The 22,527-nt window shown below is 40.4% G+C and overlaps 1 protein-coding gene across 3 annotated transcripts in view; it reads right to left on the minus strand.

The window, feature by feature from the left end:
- Positions 1 to 12,296, minus strand: part of SYT14 (synaptotagmin 14) — an 87,235-nt gene extending 74,939 nt beyond the window's left edge. For all 3 annotated transcript variants that reach the window (XM_058020098.1, XM_058020097.1, XM_058020096.1), the window contains exons 1-2: positions 12,213 to 12,296; positions 296 to 343 (exon numbers count right to left, since the gene is read on the minus strand). In XM_058020098.1, the coding sequence (XP_057876081.1) occupies positions 296 to 343; positions 12,213 to 12,225 (61 nt within the window). In that variant the 5' untranslated portion in view covers positions 12,226 to 12,296. The remainder of the gene's footprint in view (positions 1 to 295; positions 344 to 12,212) is intronic.
- Between the last annotated feature and the right edge of the window lie 10,231 nt (positions 12,297 to 22,527).

The following is a 22,527-nucleotide window of genomic DNA, read 5'->3' on the forward strand; positions in this document are numbered from 1 at the left end:
GGATAAAGAGAAGATCAAAGTTTTCATGGTTACCCATCACAGCTGAACAGCATTAACAAATTCCATATAACTCAGGGAATTTTGGAAGAGCACATTTTTCCCTCTTGTGAAAAATCAAATTTTATTTTATAGTTTCACTATTTTTTCCTATTGACATGGTCAGCATCAAAAGATTCTGCAACACAAAGATGCAGCACTAAGATCCACAAAAAGTCAGAGCATAACACTGGGCAGTAGATTTCTTACCAGGAATATTCACAAGCTAAGGAGTTCACTTCCACAAATCATTGCTTACCTTTTCTGATGCAGATCAGTTCATGTACACCACAAGTTCGTTCTCCACCTGTGTGGAAATGCACCATTAGAACACAGTAACAAATAAAATGTATTTCATTTCTTTATAAGGCTTATAAGCAGTGAAAGTTCTAAAACTCTGTCAATTAATAAAAATGCAGAAGATTGGTTTAACAAATTTTCAAATTATACATTAAATCCTTTGGAAAAAACAATAAACATAAATTTGGCTTAATATTGCTAATGGTGGTACAGTTTGAAGAGCTTTATACTGAATTTATACAGATAAAATTATAAAAGCAAGATCCTTAACTGAAGCCACACTAATATTTCCCAAGTATAAACATAATTTCCTGGAGAGAATTACCCTATAGAATGGCATCTATGAAAGAATTGTGAAAATATTAAAAAAAATCCAATATAACAAAATGCCAAAATAATATTATGATTATCTTCCACATTAAAAAACAAACCAAAAAAAACCCCAAAAATAAAACCAACAAAAGCCTAAAAAACAACCCTATTAACAAATACTTGGTTTGCCCAGAACTTCTCCTTTAGATATTTTTTAAATTAAAAAATCATCTGTATAGACCTTGAGATATTTATTCAAGAATAATAAAATTGTTGCTAGAAATACTATGCTTTTTTCACATTTTTATAAAGACCATTTTAATTGGAATTACAGCTTGTAAACAAAACACCAACACATAATATCTAAAATAAAAATATTTTGGAGTAATATGCCCCATGATCAAACCTCAACATTCCAAACTACATCAAGCTATGGCTTCTCTTAAGTACACCCTACTGACAACAAGAGCGCATGGATACAAATACAGAACTGAGGGGAACTCTCTGGGATTTCATACCCAGCTCTCTGCAATCTCATGAAAATACAAAACAGAGTTTCAAAACCTGCCAAAACATTTATTTCATATCCATTAATCACTCCCTGGCTCCAGACACTTCAAAATGCACTAAAACAAGCTTTAGGTAACGAAATTCTCCCCATCTCAAAAATATGGAAATACATTATACAGCACTGATTACTCTCCTCCATTCCATAATAAATTAATTATGACATGCAATACAGCATGTAATGATATCAACCAATACTTCAAACTCTTAACTGGTAACACTAGCAGATGGTATTGTAAAGCTTTAGGAAAATATCTATATTTCTATTTAAATTTACACTTTAAAGAAATAACTGTAGGAAATCCATATATTGGAGTGAGAAAGGATAAAAGGGATCAAATAAATGGAATAAAATGTAACTCTACTAAAATAAAATTAAATGTCTGTGAAAGTAAAAAGAATCCTCATTTTATGTCAACATACTTAGAAATATGAAATACAAGCTTCAAATATACTCTTGAATGGGAAATTAGGTATCAGTGAGTCTGAGGATCCCAGGAGTTTTGTAGAGTCATCACCCTTACAAAATCCTGTGTGACAGCAATATAATTCCCTCTTTTCGGCGCTTCCTAGAAGCTAGGCAACATCATTTTCATTCAGAAAGGATTTTGACAGGAAAACATAAGAAAAACTAAATTAAAAATATAATCCGCTTTTATAATAACAAGGCATTAGAAAACACGCAAACAAACCCCAAAACCAGACAGAGGGAGGAGATTAAAATCTTCTTTAAAGTCATTGCAATCATCTTTAGGGGACAAAAGATAAAGCAGAAGAGTGACTGGATGTCTTCTCCCTAGAATTTCTGACCTGTTAGTTTTAAATTCGGCAGTGAAGAAAAAATAAAAATTATGGCAAAAAATAAAATTATTTTTCATTAGAGAGATGCCAGACAGTTAAAAACAAGAATTCACCTAAAACTCAGTGAAGGAAGAGAGCAGCAGTAGATTTTAATTATATTCACTGCTCTCAGTGAAATCAACCAGTTTGAAATTGTATCACAAAATACTAATTCTAGATTCAGATTCCACATTGCTACCTCTTGTTTTATAAAGCAAGAGGTCTTTACTCAAACATTCAGCTTCTAATATAAGATGGTGTTCCACCAAATAAAGCATTTACATTAATCAACATGTTGCTTTTTATTGACCACAAGGTTGCAAAATAAATTCATACCATTTAACAGGCATACAGTCAGGATTTTATTCCTTTTCATTTTCCTAGAAAAATGCTACAATGTTATTTCTTTTTTTAATAGGTGATTCATTTATTACTTTTTTTTCAAACTGCTTTTGGATGGAAATCAACCATTAAATAAAAATACATCAAATGATATAAAAGTTAAAGAAAGTATCTTTTATATTTTAAATTAACATATTAAAGATGTGAAATTTTATCCTCAATTGACTTGGACTGGTTCTTCTTTTTCTCTGTGGTCCTCAGAACTGTGAAGCTAATACATAATTCACACCTTGCTATTATTCATGGATTAACAAATAAACCCAAGTTTTTCCACCTTTCCAACTCCCAAGAATTCTCTCAGCTTTTAGTAAACTAGCTACTGAAAAAACCAAACTGAAAATATGGAAACATTTTGCATGACAGCAAGATGCCAACCATTAATTTAGCATTTCAGTCTGAAAATAGTGGGTTTGTGTTGGTTAGCCCACAAATCCCAAAGGTTCAGTGGCATGACACACTTAAATTTTATTCTTTAAATATTATTTTTAGGTAATTTATCATAGTATAGCATTAGTTCACCATACTGTTATGGTTAATTAAAATTTATGCTTGATTTAGACACAAATTATTATTAGTTCAATTCCATCTTGACTAGGAACACAATCTCCTATTTAAGATTTTAAGATTTTGAGTGAGTTTGCATATAAAACTACATAATACTCTGTCCAAATTGTAATCTGAGAAGAGAAACAAACCCACTTGGGTACAGAGAGCTTTTCATAATGTCAGACAGTGGAAGTAAAATGAAAAATAATGAAAGATCAAATAATTTTAAAACTCCACATTCAACAAAACATTTTCATTTTCTTGAGCAAGAAGATCCACCTAGTGGTCCTAAAAATCTAAATCATTCAAACATTTAACACAAAAGCATTTAAACATTTAACACATCAGCTGCCAGATGTTTTCCAGAGGCAGCTGATGAAGTTTAATTTTCTCAATTAAAGACAAAGGTTTTGTATACCAAGTCTCCATTTGCTAAAATGACTATGGCAGCAACAAGATGAAAAGATGTACATCAAAGATGAATACTGAACTTTGTATTAACTCAAAATTTTATGTCTTTCTAAACTAGCACAATTCAAGATTCAAAGGTCTGCTATGCTCAGAGTTTAGCTGGAATTTCACCACTAGATGCTGATAATAATGGTGAAGAAAATCTAGCACAGGCATTACCATAGAGGGCTGTGGGTTGGGAATGAATGACATCTGGTGTTCTCAAAGCCTTCAGCCCAGGACCAGCGTTAGAGAAAGTTCCTCTGAGCCTCAACAGCCATGCTCTGCAACAGCCACAGCTCCAGGAGCCCTGGGGTACCAGTGCTTCTCGGGGGGAAGGTGTCACCGCCGTCACTGTGAGCAGCTCTCCCTGGCAGCCACCAGGACTGCCCCGATGTAGCTCACAGCCCCTGCCCACAGGCTTTCACTGCCCATCTCTCAGACCCCCCTGCACAATGAAAGGCTGCAGGAGTGCCTGTCAGATCTCCCCAGGCTACACCAATGTGTTTCCTAAGCCTCTCCTCATGTGCCAGGTGCTCTAAGCTCCCTCCCAGCTTAGTGGCACTGCTGAGGTCTCCCAGTTTGCCAGCCTCTCATGCTGGATTAACACAGCTGGATCCAGGCCACAGACACGTGGCTGGCCCACGTTCAGCTCGCTGCTCACCGGGATCCCCAGGTCTCTGCTCAGAGGTGCTCAGCCAGCCTGCCCACAGCTGCTGGAGCAGGGCTTGGGCTTCACCCCTGCTTGTGGAAGCTTCTGAGCATCCTTCAGCCCACTCTGGGCTCGCTGAGTGCTTGCCAGCCCTGCCCTCCAGTTTATTAACTACTCCTTCCCTGGCATCATCCATAAACTCAGCCAGGGTACACTCCATCCCACCAACACAGAGCACAGTCCCAGTTCCAGCACCAAAACTGTGATGCAACTTAGGCTGCTGCATATAAAATTCATTATTCTTCAGGAAAAAATCCACATTGGTAGCTGCAGCAGAACATTGCACTGTATCACAAAAGCCTTTTGTCAGCAGGTGTAATTTTTCGGATGCACTTTTTACATGATAAATTACTTTCCTGCTGAGAATTGTTTTTTAATTAGCATTTTCATAAGTTTGGATCACATTCAACAAACGTTTACTTAACATTTTATTCAACAATAGACAACTATTTTTTCCCTTGGCAAACCCACGACATTCCAGCATTGAACGAGAACACTGAGCAGGTTGAGTAGCAGGAACAGGGTGCTACAGTGTAGAAACACAAAACAGGATCCATGTGAAAAAGTCCAACACAATGTTAATGCTCCTGTGTCTAAGCATGTGGAAACACTAATGCTTCTGCTAGGAATGCAAGAGACCCAGGAAAACCATTTTTGTGTTAAGGGTTTCATACAACATGCTGCAAATTTATTTAAAAAGACAATTATAATGAAAGACTTCTGGGTTGCATATACCAATAAATCTACTGAAAAACTGCTTCATGCCATGAGCTGAATTCTGGGTTTGGATGAACAGACAGCCAACTGTAATGGAAAATAAGCAAAGTGAAGACTTTTGCACAGGAACAACCCTGCAGCTGCCATCCGTGTTTTTCCTGAAAAGGTTACACACAATCATTAGCCCATCCTCACCCATGGTGTAAAATCACCTCTGCGTTCCTTTAGCATCCTTTTTCACAAGTTTAGTCTACAAATCATACTGCATACATAAAATAGAAATGTTTAAAGGTGAATGCTGAGAACTAGTCAAAAAGCAAACTAAAAAGCAAACAACATCTGAATTTATAAGGAGAGAGACAGCAAGGTAAAAAAAATTGCCATTATATATAGTTATTTACATGTTTACATCTTTTACGTTTTGTGCAGTTTTGGTCTCCTCTTGGTCCTACAACCTCAAAGAATAAAACAGAGCCATAAAAGACACAGAGAAAGACCAAAAAAAATAGTTACAAAACAAATGGTTTCCATATGAGGAGTGACTTAATAGACTAAGACTCTTGGACCTGAAAAAAACCCACAACAGATGGTGGGCTTAAACAGGTGAATACAGAACAATTACTCACTGTCTAACCCACTAATAAGAGAAATAACTATCAGACTAAATTAGCAGCAGACATGTTCAAGACCAGAAAAGCAAAACTCAGAAATCTATGTTCTGATTTTATGATTCAAACTCTAACTGTAAAGAATATTATTCTTTGCTTGCATGATTTAAAAAAATCCCTATCTAGTAATTTCTTAGCCTAAGGATAGGTTATCTACCTATCCTAAGAATATTTTGGGTTTTGTTATCCAACTATAAAAGTAATGGTAAACATCAAAACATTTTTTCCATGGGAAAAAAAGAAAATTTTAAATTATATTTGTAATCAACAGAACCAATGGCACTGACCAATGAATTAGCAATCAGTGACAATTGATCAAGAACAGCATAGCCATTTCTGTTTCTCAAACAAATGTTGCATCTACTCCTACCCACACTAAAATAAATAGAAGCATCTATATGGAAGCAGCTAAAAAGAGTCAGATTTTCTAAGCTAAGTCATAAAGTAGAGAGGTTATTTGGGACTTTCTCCTCTCATCATGAAAATAGTCTTATCTCTGCTTCCTTTCTATCCAAAATGACCACAAACTTCTATTTTCCTACTCTTCTGACAACTGAAATATAATTAGCACTAGAATAATATTAGTAAGTTCTTTATTTCACTTTGTTCTCAGTCAAGTATTTCTTCAGGTAAGTCTTACTGGTGGAAATGAAGAAATACAGTAAATAAAACTAGCAACAGAAACATCCAGTATAAATGGCTCAACTCTGACCTAAAACCTATAATTTTCTTTTTACTACAAATAGAAAGAAAACCTGAAAACAACTTCATTGAAAATGACAAAAAGATTAAACATACATTGAGAAGCAATGTACAATGCTATCAAATGTTCAGGAAATAAAAAAGAGGATGTCAGCAACAAAAGATGAAAAAAAAAGATGAAAAATTAGTATGACTTTTAGCAAATTCTTACAGTTTTTAATTAACAACACTAATCACTACTCTAGAGCAAAGTTTCACAGGAGAAAGTAAACAGAGAAACATTTCTTCTTTTAAAATGACTCTATGATCTATGGAGAAAAATATACTCCTGGAAATGGTTTCAAATATTTCAGATGATGCAGTAAGTTTGTGATACAAAAGGAAATTATTAAGAAGAATCTGTATTGCAAAAGATTCCACTTGGTAGGAAAACTGCTTATTTTAGCCTACAGAACAAAAGTACCCATAAGATGTGTCAGTCATACTGAATTTACCCCTTTTCACATCAAAGATTATTCTCCTCTGCAGAAGGGAACCAATTAGCTCACAAACTCAATACTCACTTGCTGTCTTAGAATTAACTTTCAAAATCCTCCCAAAATTTCCCCTTCTTATTCTACAAACAGATTTACACAGAAATCAGGAAACATCTCCCATCTCCAAGAGTGAAACGCACAAAAATTAGGAGGTTCAGTGATTAATTGCTGACTTGAAATCCACTCCAGCCTTTACATGCAACATGGAACCTTGGCCTTAAGCAGTTCAGAACCTGACAATATTCAGGAAAAGGTTCCAGAGTATCAGCTGTGAATCCCTTGCATCAGTCACTACAAAAGCTGGAAGGGGTATAACTGAATAAGCTGGATAAACTGAATAAGTTACAACAGTTGGAAGTTCTCTGGAAGAGAGCAAAACTCTTTCCTTTCTAAGAGGTTCCCAGTATTAGGATGGCAACATAGGCAAACATTCTTAATCAGGTAATGACTCCATGTTTACTCTCCTGCGTGCCTATCTTGAAAACCAAGAATTCCAATTTGCAGAAGTGCTAGGCATTAAAAATTAAGAGAATTCGAGAAAAATTTCACTCTGAACACATCAACTGTTCTTATATTAAGTATGATAGCTTCATCTCAGCCCACGGGGAACTTGTCAAAAAGAAGTCTGTAAAACATTAGAGATTAGGTGGGCTTTTTAAAAACGGTTGCCCCTTTGTTATCTGAAAGATAAGGGACCTGCCAGTTTTCTTTATTTCAATAGATTCAATACTGCAGCAATGATGGTGTAAGACAATCCAACCAGCAAACTGGTGATTTTGCCTGTGGCACAAGGTTTCACTGTCATCAGCACATAATGCAGGCAATCATCCTTACAATGACAACACCAGGCAACACTCACTGAATAGTTTGCAGTCACTGGATAAGCACAAGGCAGCATAAACCAATCCTGTGTGGCTGATCCAATATGATACCTTGACATGTGATCCACCACACAGTTGACAAATGTGTTTAAAAGTGGGCCTAAGTATAAAATATGTCTTCTTATATTCAGGCTTCATTAAATACTGATGCTGCTGCTCAACCCCTGCCCTGGCCACCCCAGCTTGGGTTCAGAAGCACTACTGACATTTCAGGTCAGCACTACCTTGAGGATGTCCCTGTCACCTTCCACCCTTCTAGTGCAGCCTGCAGTGACACCTGCACAGCCCAGGTAACTGGGAAGTCAAGATAAAACTGTTCCCCTGGCCAGATTCAACCTACAAGCTACACATGATACTCCTACTTAAGCTCTGTGAGCAGCTCATTGCTCTGTTGTTTCCTTTTCTAGATTCTGGAAATTTGCAACTAGGCATAGTGTTTTCATGTGACCTATATGAAGCAGTGTTCTAAATACTCTCTCTTTTTGTTTCCATAAACAAAAAGTAGGTTCATTCCATAATTTCTTTGTTTCCCAAGGAAATAAGGGTTATATAATTACACAGTTCACTTCCTGCCTCATCCTTGTATTGTTTACAAATTCTCTGGCTCACTTAAGACAAAACAGTCAGAAAGTTTTAATTTTAAACTAACATAATATTTCATAAAAATCAGCAGTCAAATACAACAGAAACACAAATCCCACTGAGCACAAGGACAGCCCACCAGCTAATAAATCCCTGCACAGCACACACAGGTGCAGCTGCCTGCTGCAAACCAAGCTGCTGGAAGGTGTGGAAAAAGGAGGAGACAATCTTCTCAGAAATCTCAGAGAGACCAGGACACTTCACAGACACTCAGGAACAAAATTATCAAAAAGGTATATATACTTGGTAAAGACCTTGACCATCAGGAAGGAGAAGTGTTAATCTGACAGGAGCACAGGGGGAAAATAGAGGAAGCCACGTCCATCAGTCTCATTACTCTATCAGTAACTTACTAGATGACAACACCACCACCACAATTCTTTCTTCTCTGCTAAATTCCTTTTATCTGTCCAGCTCATTATTGTCTTTAATGCTACTTCTCATTTGTTAGCACTAAACTCCTCACAATGGAAACCATATGAAAGAGTTTAAAATCAAAAAGATTTAGCTTGGTCTGACAAGGTTCATCTCCAGATGTTTTCCCCTCCTCGGGAAACATATAAATTTATATAGCCCGCACTAGATTCATGTTCAAGTGTGGCTCAAAAATCTGGTAAAAGTAGATTCATGGGGATATACAAGACACACAACTCTGCCTTAGGTTATAAAACATTCCACCTGTGACCTGTAACATTTCTTTGCCTCCCCCACTCCATGCAATGCAGTGTGGCTTTCATTGCTGGTTCCTCACCCAGACCTCAACTCAAAGGACTTCTCTTAAGGCAGCACCAAAGCTTTGCTATTGCTCAAAAGAGAAGCAGCAAAGAGCAGCCAAGTTGTTGCTGCCATGAGGAACATCACCACAGTGGTGCTGAAGGAGTCTCAGAAGTCACTCCTCAGCTTTTCTCCCCACTCCAAGCAAATTGCCACCAGACCCCAGGGCTGGGCAGCAATAGATTGGAAGATTTTAATCTCAGGCTGCCCACCAGTCTGGTTTTACTATTGCTTTCAGTTTGGCCTTACTCTCTACCACATTTAACAGCTCCCCGTTCTCATGCTCTTCATCTCAATCCTGCCCTATAAAAAGTGGAAATACTAAGCAGTAAATAACCCTGCATCATAAAGCAGAGCTCCCAGTAAATGCTAATTGTGTTTAGGAGGATAACTATACAGAAACTTAGAATTGCAAATACAATTCTTTAAACTCATTTGAGCCAGAATTTTTCCAATAGACCTGCTGTCTGTTGTTTCCTCACAAATCTGAGATTACCAGACCTATGCAAACTCTAACTGGATGTCTTTATAAAGATATACAAAAGCAACATGTTTTAACATGACATGAACTTTCTAAAGAAAAAGATGTCACAGTTCCTGCAATCACTAGATCAGGGCTATGAACTTGGTTACATGAAGATACTTGTGTTTTAAACATCTGTCAGTGAGCATAACAAACCACTAATATTGACCAAAAGGCCATGGCACCCTGCTTCCCTGTAACACGTCACACAAAATGCCTCACTTTTGCAAAAACTTTGGGGTTTAGTGCTAGAACCACTGGAAGCTGGCAAACTGAAAAAGTGACACTGGAAATGGTACTTGAAAAGATTTTTAAGAACAGGAAAAAGCAGCTAACAAATTCTATATTAATTTGAGCTCTTTTAATTTTGTGCACTCCTCACATCTGTGTCCTGCTTTGAAGAAGTTTTGAACTATTTTATGTTTATTCTTCAAAGAGAACTTTTCAATCTTGCTTATTTTCTTTGCTTCTACCAAAAACAAAGGAAAAAAATTAAAAATCTGGCCAAATGCAGTGTCCTTTAAACTGAGCAAAGTATTTTCTCCGTTTACTTAAATACATTTACAAATTTAGTTTGACACAATGCACATTCTGTATTTTGGCAGTTTATTCTAGAAATCCCATGGTTTGGTGCTGCCTTCAAGAGCTAATATTCAACCCAAACTCATATTTTTTAACTGCTGGCTAGAACACGGTACTGCTAAAAATTACAGTCAAGGCAAGGCACAGTTGCACTACAGGAGGGAGAGATCATCAAGGAAAGGAATAAAAATTGTAACACCTACCAACAGCCCTACAGCAACCAGCCAGTCAGCTGAAAACAAAGAGGAGGAGGCATGCCTGCTACAGGCTACAGCAGAAAAATACATTGCATTTGCTGTCTTCAGGAAGAACCTAGCAGACCACTTTCATGACTGGAATGGTTTTTAATCCCACCTCACATTTAAATGTTAACTATGCACCCAATTTTCTCAGGAGCTTAAGTCCCATTTTGGATATTCCAAATAAGCATCTACAGGACAGTTGAGCTGTTTCTGAAGTCTGGCCATAATAAGTGTTGCATTCTTTTCAAAGGCTAGATTGCTTTATTCATCCATGGCTATTTGCTTTATCTTTAAAGAAATAATACTCTAAATCCCCTGAAAATATTACACATGAATTTCACATATTATGAATATTTTCAGATCTAACAGATCCTCACAGATTTCTGGGATAATGCTGCCTAAAATGAAAACAGAGACAGATTTTGAAGGATAATTTTTTTTCTGAGCTCAAGTTATGTAAAACGTCCAGACCCAGCAGAATTTTTTTGCTATTTTCTTGATAATATTAAGAGGACTTTTCAGCAGGAAAGAACCCAGCCAACACAAAGCTGGCCAGCTCAGACTCCTGGTGTGCACAGCTTCCAAGACAGGGTGAACACGCAGCTTTGCTTGATCAGTGCAACTTCTCCTTACAGAGGCCTGAATTACTAATCCGGGGAAACTGACAGCAGAGAAGCATCCCACATGCGAAACAAACCAGAACAGTTTGTTTCCCCCACATACCCACTGTTTTCCTAAATCCTTTAAGCTATAACAACAGATGCTTTCAGAAAGAAACACCTCGGCCGAGGAAGCTGTGTACTTTAGGTCCTTGTCTGGCTAGAAATAAAGTTCTGTTTGGTTTTTTGGGGTTTTTTTAAGGATTTTTAACGAGGTGTAAAATTACTCTCAGAGTTGAGAGGAGAGGTTTCAAAGCAAAGCTCAGGAGCCCTGCCTTTGAAGACGAGCATCCCCAAACAAACCCAACAAGTGTCTAGTACATCTCGCTGCTTTGTTGTTGTTTCTAAGTGATGACTAGAAAGATCTGCGGACAGCAGCTCCCGTGGAGCCTGTTAGCGCCCAGCAACCGGCGGCGAGCAGGGAGCATCCCCCGCCTGGGGACTCAGTTTCCAGAGACTCCGGGGCCCGGAGAGTGACAACGACTTTTAGAGCAGTTGCCAAAGTCCCTGCGGGGAGGGCGGCCAGGGCTGCGCACCTCCGGTCCGGCACCGACCTTCCCGGCTGGGCGCGGGGGCCCGGGCAGCCCGGGACAGGGGCGGCAGAGCCCGGCCCGGGGCCGCGCCGCCCGCCCCCGCCTCAGCAAGGGCGGCTCACGGCACGGGGGACGGACGGCTCCGTCCTCCCCGGGTCCCCTCCGCGACGCCCACGGGCGCACGCCCGGCATCCCCAGGGCAGGCGGCGGCGGAGGAGGAGGAGGAGGAGAAGGAAGGATGCCGGCCACCGTGCCAGGGATTTATTCACCCCGCCCGGCTCCCGGGCACGGAGACGGGAGGAGGGAGCACCACGCTCACCTCTCCCCCATCATCAAAGAGCCCTTGACCCGTAGCCCCCGCAGCCGGGCCGAGGGGGACGGGGAGCAGAGGAAGCGCCCTCCCGCCGCCCTCCTCGGCTGGGGTCCCGCTCGGCTTCGGTGCGCCCCCACCTCCCGCCGCGGTGGGAGCCCTCCCTCCCCCCGGAGCCGCCCCTCTCCCCGTGCCCGGGGGAGGAGAGGGAGAGGAGGGGGCTGGGGGAGGGGAGCGGTTCGGGGCGAGAGAGAGGAGCCCGTTATTGGCCTACTTACCATCAATCGCCATGATCCCCGGCGGGGTGGGCCGTACCAAGCGGAGGGAGCGCACGCAGGAGAGGCGCTGCCGGGCGCCGCGGCTGCCAGGCGGGAGCGGCGGCAGGGGCGGGGCGGGAGGTGAGCGGGGCGGGGCCGGGGCGCGTCACTCCGCCCGCCGCCGCCGCCCGGCCCCGCCCGGCCCCGCCCGCCCTCAGCCGGCAGCCCTCAGCCCCCAGCCTTCAGCCCCTCAGCCCCCAGCCTTCAGCCCCTCAGCCCCCAGCCCCTCAGCCCCGCAGCCCCCAGCCTTCAGCCCCTCAGCCCCCAGCCTTCAGCCCCTCAGCCCCCAGCCCCTCAGCCCCGCAGCCCCCAGCCTTCAGCCCCTCAGCCCCCAGCCTTCAGCCCCTCAGCCCCCAGCCCCTCAGCCCCGCAGGCCCCAGCTCCTCAGCCGGCAGCCCTCAGCCCCTCACGGGCCCCGGGGCACAGGCGAGAAGGGAATCTCCGCCGCTTTCCAAGGTGCTGTTCCCTGGGTTTCCTTCTCAAAGCGAGTGGCTGAAATAAAACCCCAAGCTCTGAGGGCAATGCAATCAGCAAAGCCGTTCTTCACGCCTCTGCTTCACAGAATCACAGAATACCCTGAGCTGGAAGCGGCCCAAAAGGGTCATCGAGTCCAAGTCCTGGCCCTGCACAAGACACACCAAGAGTCACACCACGTGCCTGAGAGCATTGTCCAAAAGCTTTCTGAGCTCTGCCAGGCTTGGTGCTGTGACCACTGTCCTGGGGAACTTGAGCCAATGTCCAACCACCCTCTGGGGGAAGAGAATGCCCTTCCTGATTTCCCACCTAAACCTCCTCTGACACAGCTTCAGGCCATTCCCTTGGGTCCTGTCACTGTCACCACAGAGCACAGACCAGTGCCTGCCCTTCCCCTCGCAAGAAGTTGTAACTGCAGTGAGATCTCCCCTCAGTCTCCTCCAGGCTGAACAAACCAAGTGACCTCAGCCATTTCTAACTCACATTTTATGATAAAACCAGCTTGGTTCATTACATTAACTAATCACATCCATAAGTGCACAAAATTGCTTGTGGCAGCTCTAGTACTGCCTCTACAGATTGTCTTTTCCAGGATTCTTTCCCCTTTCTTTTAAAATATCATGCTGAAGCTGTCTTTTGGAAGTAATTTTAAAGGGAGTGGATTCTCCCCCTCTATTCCACTCTCATGAGAACACACCTAGAAGACCACATCCAGCTCTGGGGCCACCAATGTAAGAAGGCTGTGGACCTGTTGGAGCAGGTCAAGAGGTGTTGGAGCCTCTGTTGCTACCCCTTCCTCTATCCCACCGGCCACAGGTTCTTCCTCTCCCTTCCATGCCTTTCCTCAGCTCTCTTGCACTTGTACCAGCCTCTCATTCCCTGGAGTTCTGTAGTTGTTGTCCCAGGCAGGAAATTCTTTTTCTACACTCTCTCCCTCACCTCCCAGAAGTGGCAAAAGGATCATCACAGTGAGCAAAGAGGACAGGGTTTTGCGAGGCCCTGCAGAGTTTACCACCAGGATCCAGAAGGACATCTGGGCCAAACCATGCATGGCTCCTGCAACTAAGAGGGAAAACAGCCAAGCAGATAACTTGAATTATGGATTTTATGTTGTTATTTTGTACAGGATGTAGGATGTACATAAAATTCTGTTACTGTGACAGAAAGTCCTGGTAGCATTTGGAGCTGTAAAGAAACACATTGCTACATGCAAACAGGTTTTTCATACATAGGTAGACTGGCCAAACTTAGGAAAAATTTCACAAGACGATGAGGAGAAATACCTTTTGTACCACTGTCATCTTTCTGCCAAATGTTTAGTCACCGTTCAAATGCTGGAAGCATTAATCCCCTTCAGCCTCACAGCCTTCAGAAATCTTTTGTCATATAGAAAAATCAATGTGTTTTCTCAAATTTGTTCTTCACCTCAGGAGATAAAAACCCAAACTTTAAAGTGAGGCATTTAAAAGCACAGTCATCCTGAGCAAAATGGCTGTCTTGAAAAACACAAGTCCCAAATGACAGACATATGTCCAGACCAGAACCAACTGTAGAAAAGATCTTCAAAGAGAAAATGTCAGCAGAGCTTAATGGCAAATATATTTCTCTGTACCAGCACTGACATTTACCTCGAACACCCTAATGATTTGCTGTTCTTCCTCTTCCTTCCATGCCTTTTACTCAGCCCTCCTGCTCATAGAAAGCGTTCCAGCCCCAAAGCTTTTCTTACAGTTTGTGTAGTTGGCTATCCTTCTGATGATATTACTGTACTGAGTACAGGGATGAAGATTCCTGTGGGATCAAGTACACAGAGTTATTATTCTTCTCTGCTCTGTTTTTTACTTCTCCCCCTGCTTTTGGCAGCATCCCCAGTATGAAGGAACTACCAGTCAGATGTCATCAAATCTTTCCAGGGCACAGACATCCACTCATACAGAATCCAGCATAGAATTTTTGAGATGCTTAAAAAGTCATCCAAAATTTTTGGAGAGCCTCACATGTCATGACGATTTCATGATTCATAAATGCAATTACCATAGTGGGATGCAGAAGTTCATGTCATTGGACAGACCCTTTTTGGGGGCAAGATATGAACCTATGCTTGTGAATTAGTGACACTATGATTGTAACTCTTGGTCCAGGGGTTTGGTTTTCAAAACACAATAGAAACACATAACTTCTCCAAAAGTAATGAAAGCTCAGTTTGGAAAAAAACAGTTTCAGGATAAACATGATTCCACATCAACAAAAAGATGGTGTGAAATGTATGTGTAAGGAACCAAAACACGACTTTTCAGAGCTATGCTGAATCAAATCTGTTCTATTTGTGCTTAAGTTTCACAAGTACATGTTTAAAATTTCTTGCTTTATTGAAACAGCAGATACTCCTGCCCACCACCATAGCAGTCTCATTTTTTTTTAACGTTACCAGGAGGGACAAATCTTGAACAAACTTCCAAAGTTCAACTATTTTAGTTTTGTTCCTATGGTGTAATTGAGACTGTGTAAGCCATAGCTTCATCCATTCCCTGCACAAAAGGAGCTCAGCCAGTCAGTCTGGACATGTCAGAAATTGTCTACTGAATCCAGTGGGCAGTTCATTCTGCTGGAAGCATTTACATGTGATCCCACAAGTATGCCCTTGGCAGAATAGCACAGCTGCACAAAAACATGACTACAGCTCAACTCCAGACCTTAAGTAAAGTTGATAAATCCTTAATGTACAAACAATTTACAGGCTATCAAGAGTTCTCTGTCAAATGGAAGAATCTATTGTGACAAGAGATTTGCTGGCAGCAATGCAGATATCTGGCTGATGCATGATAAATTTAATCCCATAAACCCTAAACTTTTCAACAAACTACCTACGCAGGAGAAACTTCTCCCACTCCACTGATGTGAAGCCACCCTGGCAATTAAAACCAAAACTGCTGCTGGAAACTTTGGCATGAGTGCCCTAGGAGGAGAAATACATTAAAGATCCATTTAAGGCCTGATCCTTGTCAGATCGTTTTGATTTTCTTTTCTATGTTAGCCTTAATAATCTAGTATTAAACCAGATATAATTTAAGACTCTGTGCTTTATGAAAACTATATGTAATATTTGTAATATGATTATATGTATATATATGTAAACAATGGCTTGTGTGAAAATAAAAACTAACTGAAGTGTTAGAAAACACAGACTATCAGTAACCAGAAAGGTCGAAGCCCTGGATTAGCAATCTGCTAATTAAGATGCCAGACAGATAAGGTATCTATACTTGTCGTGATGTGAACACAGTGAGTTCATGATTGAACAAACAGTGGAAGAAAATTTCCACGTAATATTTTCAGTGGAATGTTGCCATTTCATTCAGCTGTAGGTACTCTGCAGTAACACAGTGATTTCACTGCAATACCATTGGGGAAGGGGGTGAAGGTATATCCAAAGTCTTGTATTTCAGGCAAAAACTTTTAATCTCAAGACTTTTTCCATCATATTATATTTTAACATAATAACGACATTAAAATGAAGCATCTTTATCTTATCTATATAAAATCTTTCAGTTAGAAAACTCAGTCTTTTGTTGAAATTTCACCTAATGGGGCTTTCCAAAACTGTGTGCATACAGCTACACCTTCCTGTGTATTTTCTCTCTGGTTGTATTTCAATCTGGAAAGAAAACAGATTTTTAAAGAAGGGATCAAAACTCCCACAAAACTGAAATTCTGGTTTTTTTACCAGGAGCCTTTAAAAAGTCCCATCAAGAAGCACAATGATATGCAGCTCCAGGGTGTTCTCTCCTTGCAGATTATTTATAGGAATGCAAAAAACCTGGTGCAGCAATGTTGAAGTGAAGAGACGAATAGGCAAAATCTCTAATCTATAATGTTGAAGTGAAAACACGACCTCTGAAACATCTTCAAGAAAGGTCTCCAAAGATATTATTACTCCAGATGAAAAGATGGCTAAGAATTATAATACAGTGCTGTGTCCTAATTGATTTGGAATATCAGCTTACAACTTCCCGTAAGGATTTTTGGCAGCAATTTTGTGAGCACTGCCAATCAGATTTGCAATCAGATTCGTTTTGCATGCACAGTGTTCTTTATTAGGATATTAAATACCTGACCTTTCAATATTAAGATTGGCATTATCAAGATTTTTGGCACTAAGTAAATTATCTGTGACTCTTATTTAGGTTCTCATAGTTTTTGAAAGCTATGAAAGACAACCTGAACCCTCTGCCCTCCAGAACTGCAGAGCTACATGTGGTAAGAGTGATACACCAGATACACTCAAGTCTCCACTCCTTGGAAAAGAAACATAGACCCGACTCTTGAAGCAAATGATTTGGCCAAATAATACTCAATGTATTATTTGGCCAAATCAAATGTATGTAACTTCATATTCAAGAATAAATGGTTGAGAAACTGGAAAACAGTGTTTCCAGCAACACCTTCATTCTGCCAAATTTGGGACTCCACAAGGCTGGATTTCCAACTGGGATACAGCTGGAAAAGGTCCTATGAGCTAAATCAAAATGGAAAGATTTTTATTCAGATTCACACTGTTAAACCATGGGTAATGTATCTGCTACAGAAATAAAAATTGAAAGCATGAACAAAAATGTGATTTTTGATGCCTATTCATTCTAGTGGATGTTCAGTTAGCCCTAAGTCACATGCAAATTTTAGGGCTGGATGAATAAAATAATGACTCTTACTGGTGCACTCGTAAAAACCTTAACTGGCTCAAGCAACCAAAGTTAATATTATTCCACTGTGTTGCCTTGCACTGCCCCAAAACAAAAACCTCCTGAAGATACAGCTAGGACTATTAAATGCAATTCCAAAGAAATGTGCCAATCACTGAGCACATATGCTCACACAAACTACAGAAATGGTAAACCAAAAGTGTGCAAAAAAAGGTCCTATGCCAAATTCATGCACAATCCATTCCGACGTGCCAGATGTTCCATGAGAAGCTGAACTAATGAAGTGGGTGTCCTGCAGATGTAGCTCTGTACCACTTATCTCCATCCCTCCCCAGTGGGACATCTCTAGGTTATCCCCATGTTATCCTCTGCTACATTCCCAGTGCTAACGGGATATGCTGCAATTATTCCAGAGCTTTGCACAGGCTGTTTGAAAGGTTGAGAAGCTGTCAAAAGAAAGGTTCAAATGATGAATCGTCATAATTGCTCAGTTCTCCTGACCTTTTATAAATGAGGGTACTACTTTCATTGTCTTGCTTCTACACAGAAGTTAGTTTCCCTGAAACTGGAAGGAACTGAAATATTTCTGGGATCTTGATGAATTTGACCAGCTGTTCCTAAGCCGAGGCTTCCCTCTGCTTTCCTAGGTAGAAGCATTTGAGAAAGAGAACATGTTCACATAAGCCTAATCTGCTTGGGAAATAACATTAGGAATCTCAAAGCCCAGCAAATGGGCTTCACAATTCCAGCAAAATATGAAAAATGAACCATTCAGCTACACTTAAAAAACAAAGCACACATTTTAATGCAAATTTCCAACAAAAAACCCTGTGTAGTTGCAAAGATAGGTAGAGCGTACAGATATCCCAATACACAAATGGATGGGGATTTCTGTGCTTTCTTACAGAAGAGCTGTGTAACATCTAATTAGAGAAGCCATAGTATAAAACAGTGATATGAAAACAGGCACATACATAGGATAAACAGCCAGCCATTCTGAAAGCCATGCCGAATTTTTTGATGGAAAAAATCATCTTCATCAAAAAGCCATCAAAGGTAATACTGTGGAACAAAATCAAATTCAATCTCCCTTATTCATACTTAAAATATTAAAAGAGGATTGGAAGTTATGATCCAGTTCTCCTGAAGGGCTATTTTTAGAGAGAACAAGGTCCTGGATGCTAACAGCCTATTGGCCTGGTTCATGCCAGCATAAAATAAATGACCTTGCTGTCACAACCTCATCTGATAGAGAGGAGAGACTGCAAATGGTGTGAACAGAGACTGAGCTGCCACAAGCTGTAAAACCACAGCACACATTGAGGCAGAGTTAAAGCTGTCACAGTGTTGGTTATTAAAACATTTAAATCTCAGATTGCTTGAACGGTACGGGAGTTTTCCTGTCAGAGTGTTCTCAAAGCTGGTTGCTCACCAACTGGCACTGTGAATCCAAGAGTGGGAGAGATTCTCTTCCCTGTGGCCCAGGCAGCTCGGAAAAGTGGTGCATGCATAGGTGGTGGTGTCAGCACAGGGAGTTAATCATGCTCCCTAGGCAGGGGAAGTGATAAGAGATTCACAAGGTGGTTTACAGCATTAGTTACCCACAGCATGTATGCCAGTCCTGGTTTATTGACTAGCCCTGGCCAAACCTACCCACAGTTGCTGTTCTTGGCTAACCTTGACAAAGTCACTCCTGTTGCCATGAAACAGCTTCCTTCACTCTCACTCTTCATCTCCCTCTAAAGAGTGCCTTTAGTGCACTCTCTGTTTCCATGCCTCACTTCTCTGCCCTCCCACCTGTAACCTGGTTCGCTCAAGCCGCCATCCCTGGATCGCATTGAGTACTTTTGTGTAGCTGCTCTGCATGTAAAGGAGGCGAAACTGATCCCTGTGGAGGAGGGCGACAGTGTCTAGCAACAAAAGAAAGTGCTTGACAAACACTGTCCCCTTAGCAACGTTAAGAATGTAGCTGCAGCCAGACCTCTTAGGGTCTCTCTGGAACAAACGGTACCCTTAACCATTCCTGCTGGGAGCCTTGTGCTAAGTATATAATCTGCATTTCATTTCCCTCTAACTGCAGCAACTTGTTTTGTACATGTTCCTGCACAGCTGAGAACTCGAGCCTGTGGAGTACTCTTTACATCCTTTCCCACTGAACTTAGTCCCCAGGAGCAGTATTGTAAAAATATTTTTAGAAGAAACAAGGGTTCAAAAGGCTGCATCCATCTAATTTCATGTTTCTTTTTACTGATAAAAGCTTTAGTCTGCCTTTTAATTGTTTAAAATATTTCCAAGTCATACAGCAACATATGATCTACTCTGATTTTTGGACTTAGCAGAGCTGTTCTTAATGCTGTTTCTGAACATACATTCTGTTCTTACATTTAAAATAACTACCAGGATATGTCATTCATTCTGATGGCACCATAAATATTCTATTGATGCATTAATGACATTTCTGAATCGAAAGAAAAAATTTTACTTGAAGTGCATGAGACCGGCAGAATTGTTAAAGTCATGTTAAATGCAGGAACCTATTTAAATGGATTTTTAATTTACATTTCTATTGCCCTATTAAAAGGCTTCCTTCCATGAAAAAATCAAATTACATGTAAACTGTAAGTATAAAGCTGGTTCTTTTAAAGGTTGCTCTTTATACAACTACATCAAGATTAAGAATTCTGCAGAAGAGCCGTAGAATCACAAAGTTAAAGTATTATGTATATGAAGTACTCAGGCTTAATCTACATTTTTAAGGTAATTAATAAAAAGCTACTGAATTAGTTCATTAAAAATATTTTATATTTGCTAGCTTAGGCATGTGCTTTTAAAAATTGCCCAAATTCCGGTCTGGAATTTAGCTGTAGTTTAGCAGAAACTTTCTCAAAGATTTCTGAAATACAAATACTTATAAATGGGGAACTTCACAGAGGCAGAAATGATTTAAGGAAAAAGAAGAAAACGTGGTAACAAACTAAATTGGAATTAGTTTGCCACTCAAGTATGTAAAACAAACTGTTTTAAAGGTGATCAACCTGCTTTCTCCTTCTCTAAGACCAAGCTTCTTCCATTAGAAGAAATAAAATTATACATATTCCAGTCTGACCTCCCTAATTTCCCTAATTATCCTACTGATCCCCCATGGTAATAAAGGATTTGAAAACTGAAAACTTACATTTAGATGAGGAGATGTCCATGGAGAAATATATTCTATCCCAGAAGGCAAGATAAGTAAACATGATTCCTCCAGGGCATGAAGGCTCTAGAGCAGGATTGGTCTGGTAGGGGAAGGATGAGTTGTGTTTGTAGAGTAGGGAACCATATGAAGGGGCAGTAATGTATTAGTCATATGGCTTTAAAACCTCTATTTCTGTTTGGTGTGAGTTTGACTTAGTCATAAACTTACTTCAGCTATCTAAATGTTCTTCCCAAAAAGATGTATCTTAATTTTTCTGCTTTTCAAAAATCTTGATGCAGACGTATTAAAATAAAAATGTTTAATTTCAGATGTGTTAAATGACCATCTAACATTCACTTCTTTTCTAAGAGATGTAGATACACAAGTACCTTTGGGAAAAAAATGTAATGGAAAATTCAAAGGATACGTGAAAAATATTCACAAACCCACCACAAAACTTCAAAAATATTTATGCTAAATCCCAAGTTACTGAGCTGGATTTATCATTATAATATTTTTAAAACTGTGAGGCAACAGCTGTCTAGAATGGTGCTTTCTAACTTTCTGCCTTCTTCATCCCTTTCCAATATTAAACTTATTTTTCATTATTTCCAGCTACATGTTACCCATGTCTGGAACCCCTCCCCTGCTGATTCCAATCTACACAATTACTTTGCCTTGGCAGTTCTTGTTGGCTCCCAAAAATGTTTTCAGTCCAAGTGAAAGCTGTGTTTTCTACCACCATTTTCTTTGCCAGTTCTACCAAAGTCATTGGTCCTTGTTGCTGGCTATTGTCTGTGTGCTCCTTTCCCTCTCCTCTGTATGCATTTTTACCCTTGGCAGGTCATTCCTTGGCTCTGTGTTTCATTTGAACCTGCTCCCAATATTCTTTCAACTGCAGCCTATGTGACTCTCCAAAAGAGAAAAGTACTCCACTGGAATTATGTCACTATACCTTAGGACAGGATCTGGCCCTCCTTGAAGTTATTTAATGAGACTAATCACTCATTGCATAATAGAACATTTTAGTCAAAGAGAAGTCCATTTCCTTCAGTTACACCTTCATTGTATCAATCTACACAATGCTATTGCAAGGTAAGGAAACAAATTTTCCCTTATTTTAAAGATAAATAACAATGGTGTAGAAGCTGTAACCACATTGCTCAATAAAACAGGACTGGAGATCATCCCATGTCTCTGGGGTCAGTTGGCACAGCCTGGATGTCTCAACACTGCACGGTCCTGGGTTTTTCTATTGTTTCACTAACTGCTTCTGTGGTCCTTCTGTGATGCTTCTGTGGTTCAGGGACATCATCCCTGTATCCATGATTTTTTTTCCTACTCATATGTCTCAAATAATGTAAGAGCTACATGCAGTCCACCAGAGTGTGTATTCATGACATTTATTGATATATGGGTAGGTGTTGCATGCCACTGGGCAGGTTATGATGGTACAAGAGGAAGTTAAAGGTGACAAGTCTGCTGGGAATGTCTTGGAGAACTATACAGGTTACAGAGACACGATACAGGTTTTCCTGTAACAATTATGGTGTAACAAATGTCTTACAAGCATTTTATGAGGCTAAGGATCAGTATTCCTTGAAGCAGGGCCATGTGCTTGTTGGGTGGCCTAGGTGCACTGTGCTCACTTTGCCCAGCCATGAACATCCAATGGAGTAGATTTTTCTCAGACTAACTGAGAAACTAAATGATGTAAAGTTACACATTAGAAGTTTTATTTCAGGGTATAGGTAACACAATGATGCTGATTCCAGGCAGTCAAGAACATCGAAGATGCCACTATTGTAAAACAATTTGCTTTTGTTAATTCTTTTTCTGGAAAAGTTGTTTCCATAAGCTATTTATTTTAGGGCATTTATTTTCAAATAGATGTCACATTCAGCAATGTTTTTTCTGGTGGCTG

The sequence above is a fragment of the Melospiza georgiana genome, chromosome 3 (genome assembly GCF_028018845.1).
Source record: "Melospiza georgiana isolate bMelGeo1 chromosome 3, bMelGeo1.pri, whole genome shotgun sequence".
Lineage (NCBI taxonomy): Eukaryota > Metazoa > Chordata > Aves > Passeriformes > Passerellidae > Melospiza > Melospiza georgiana.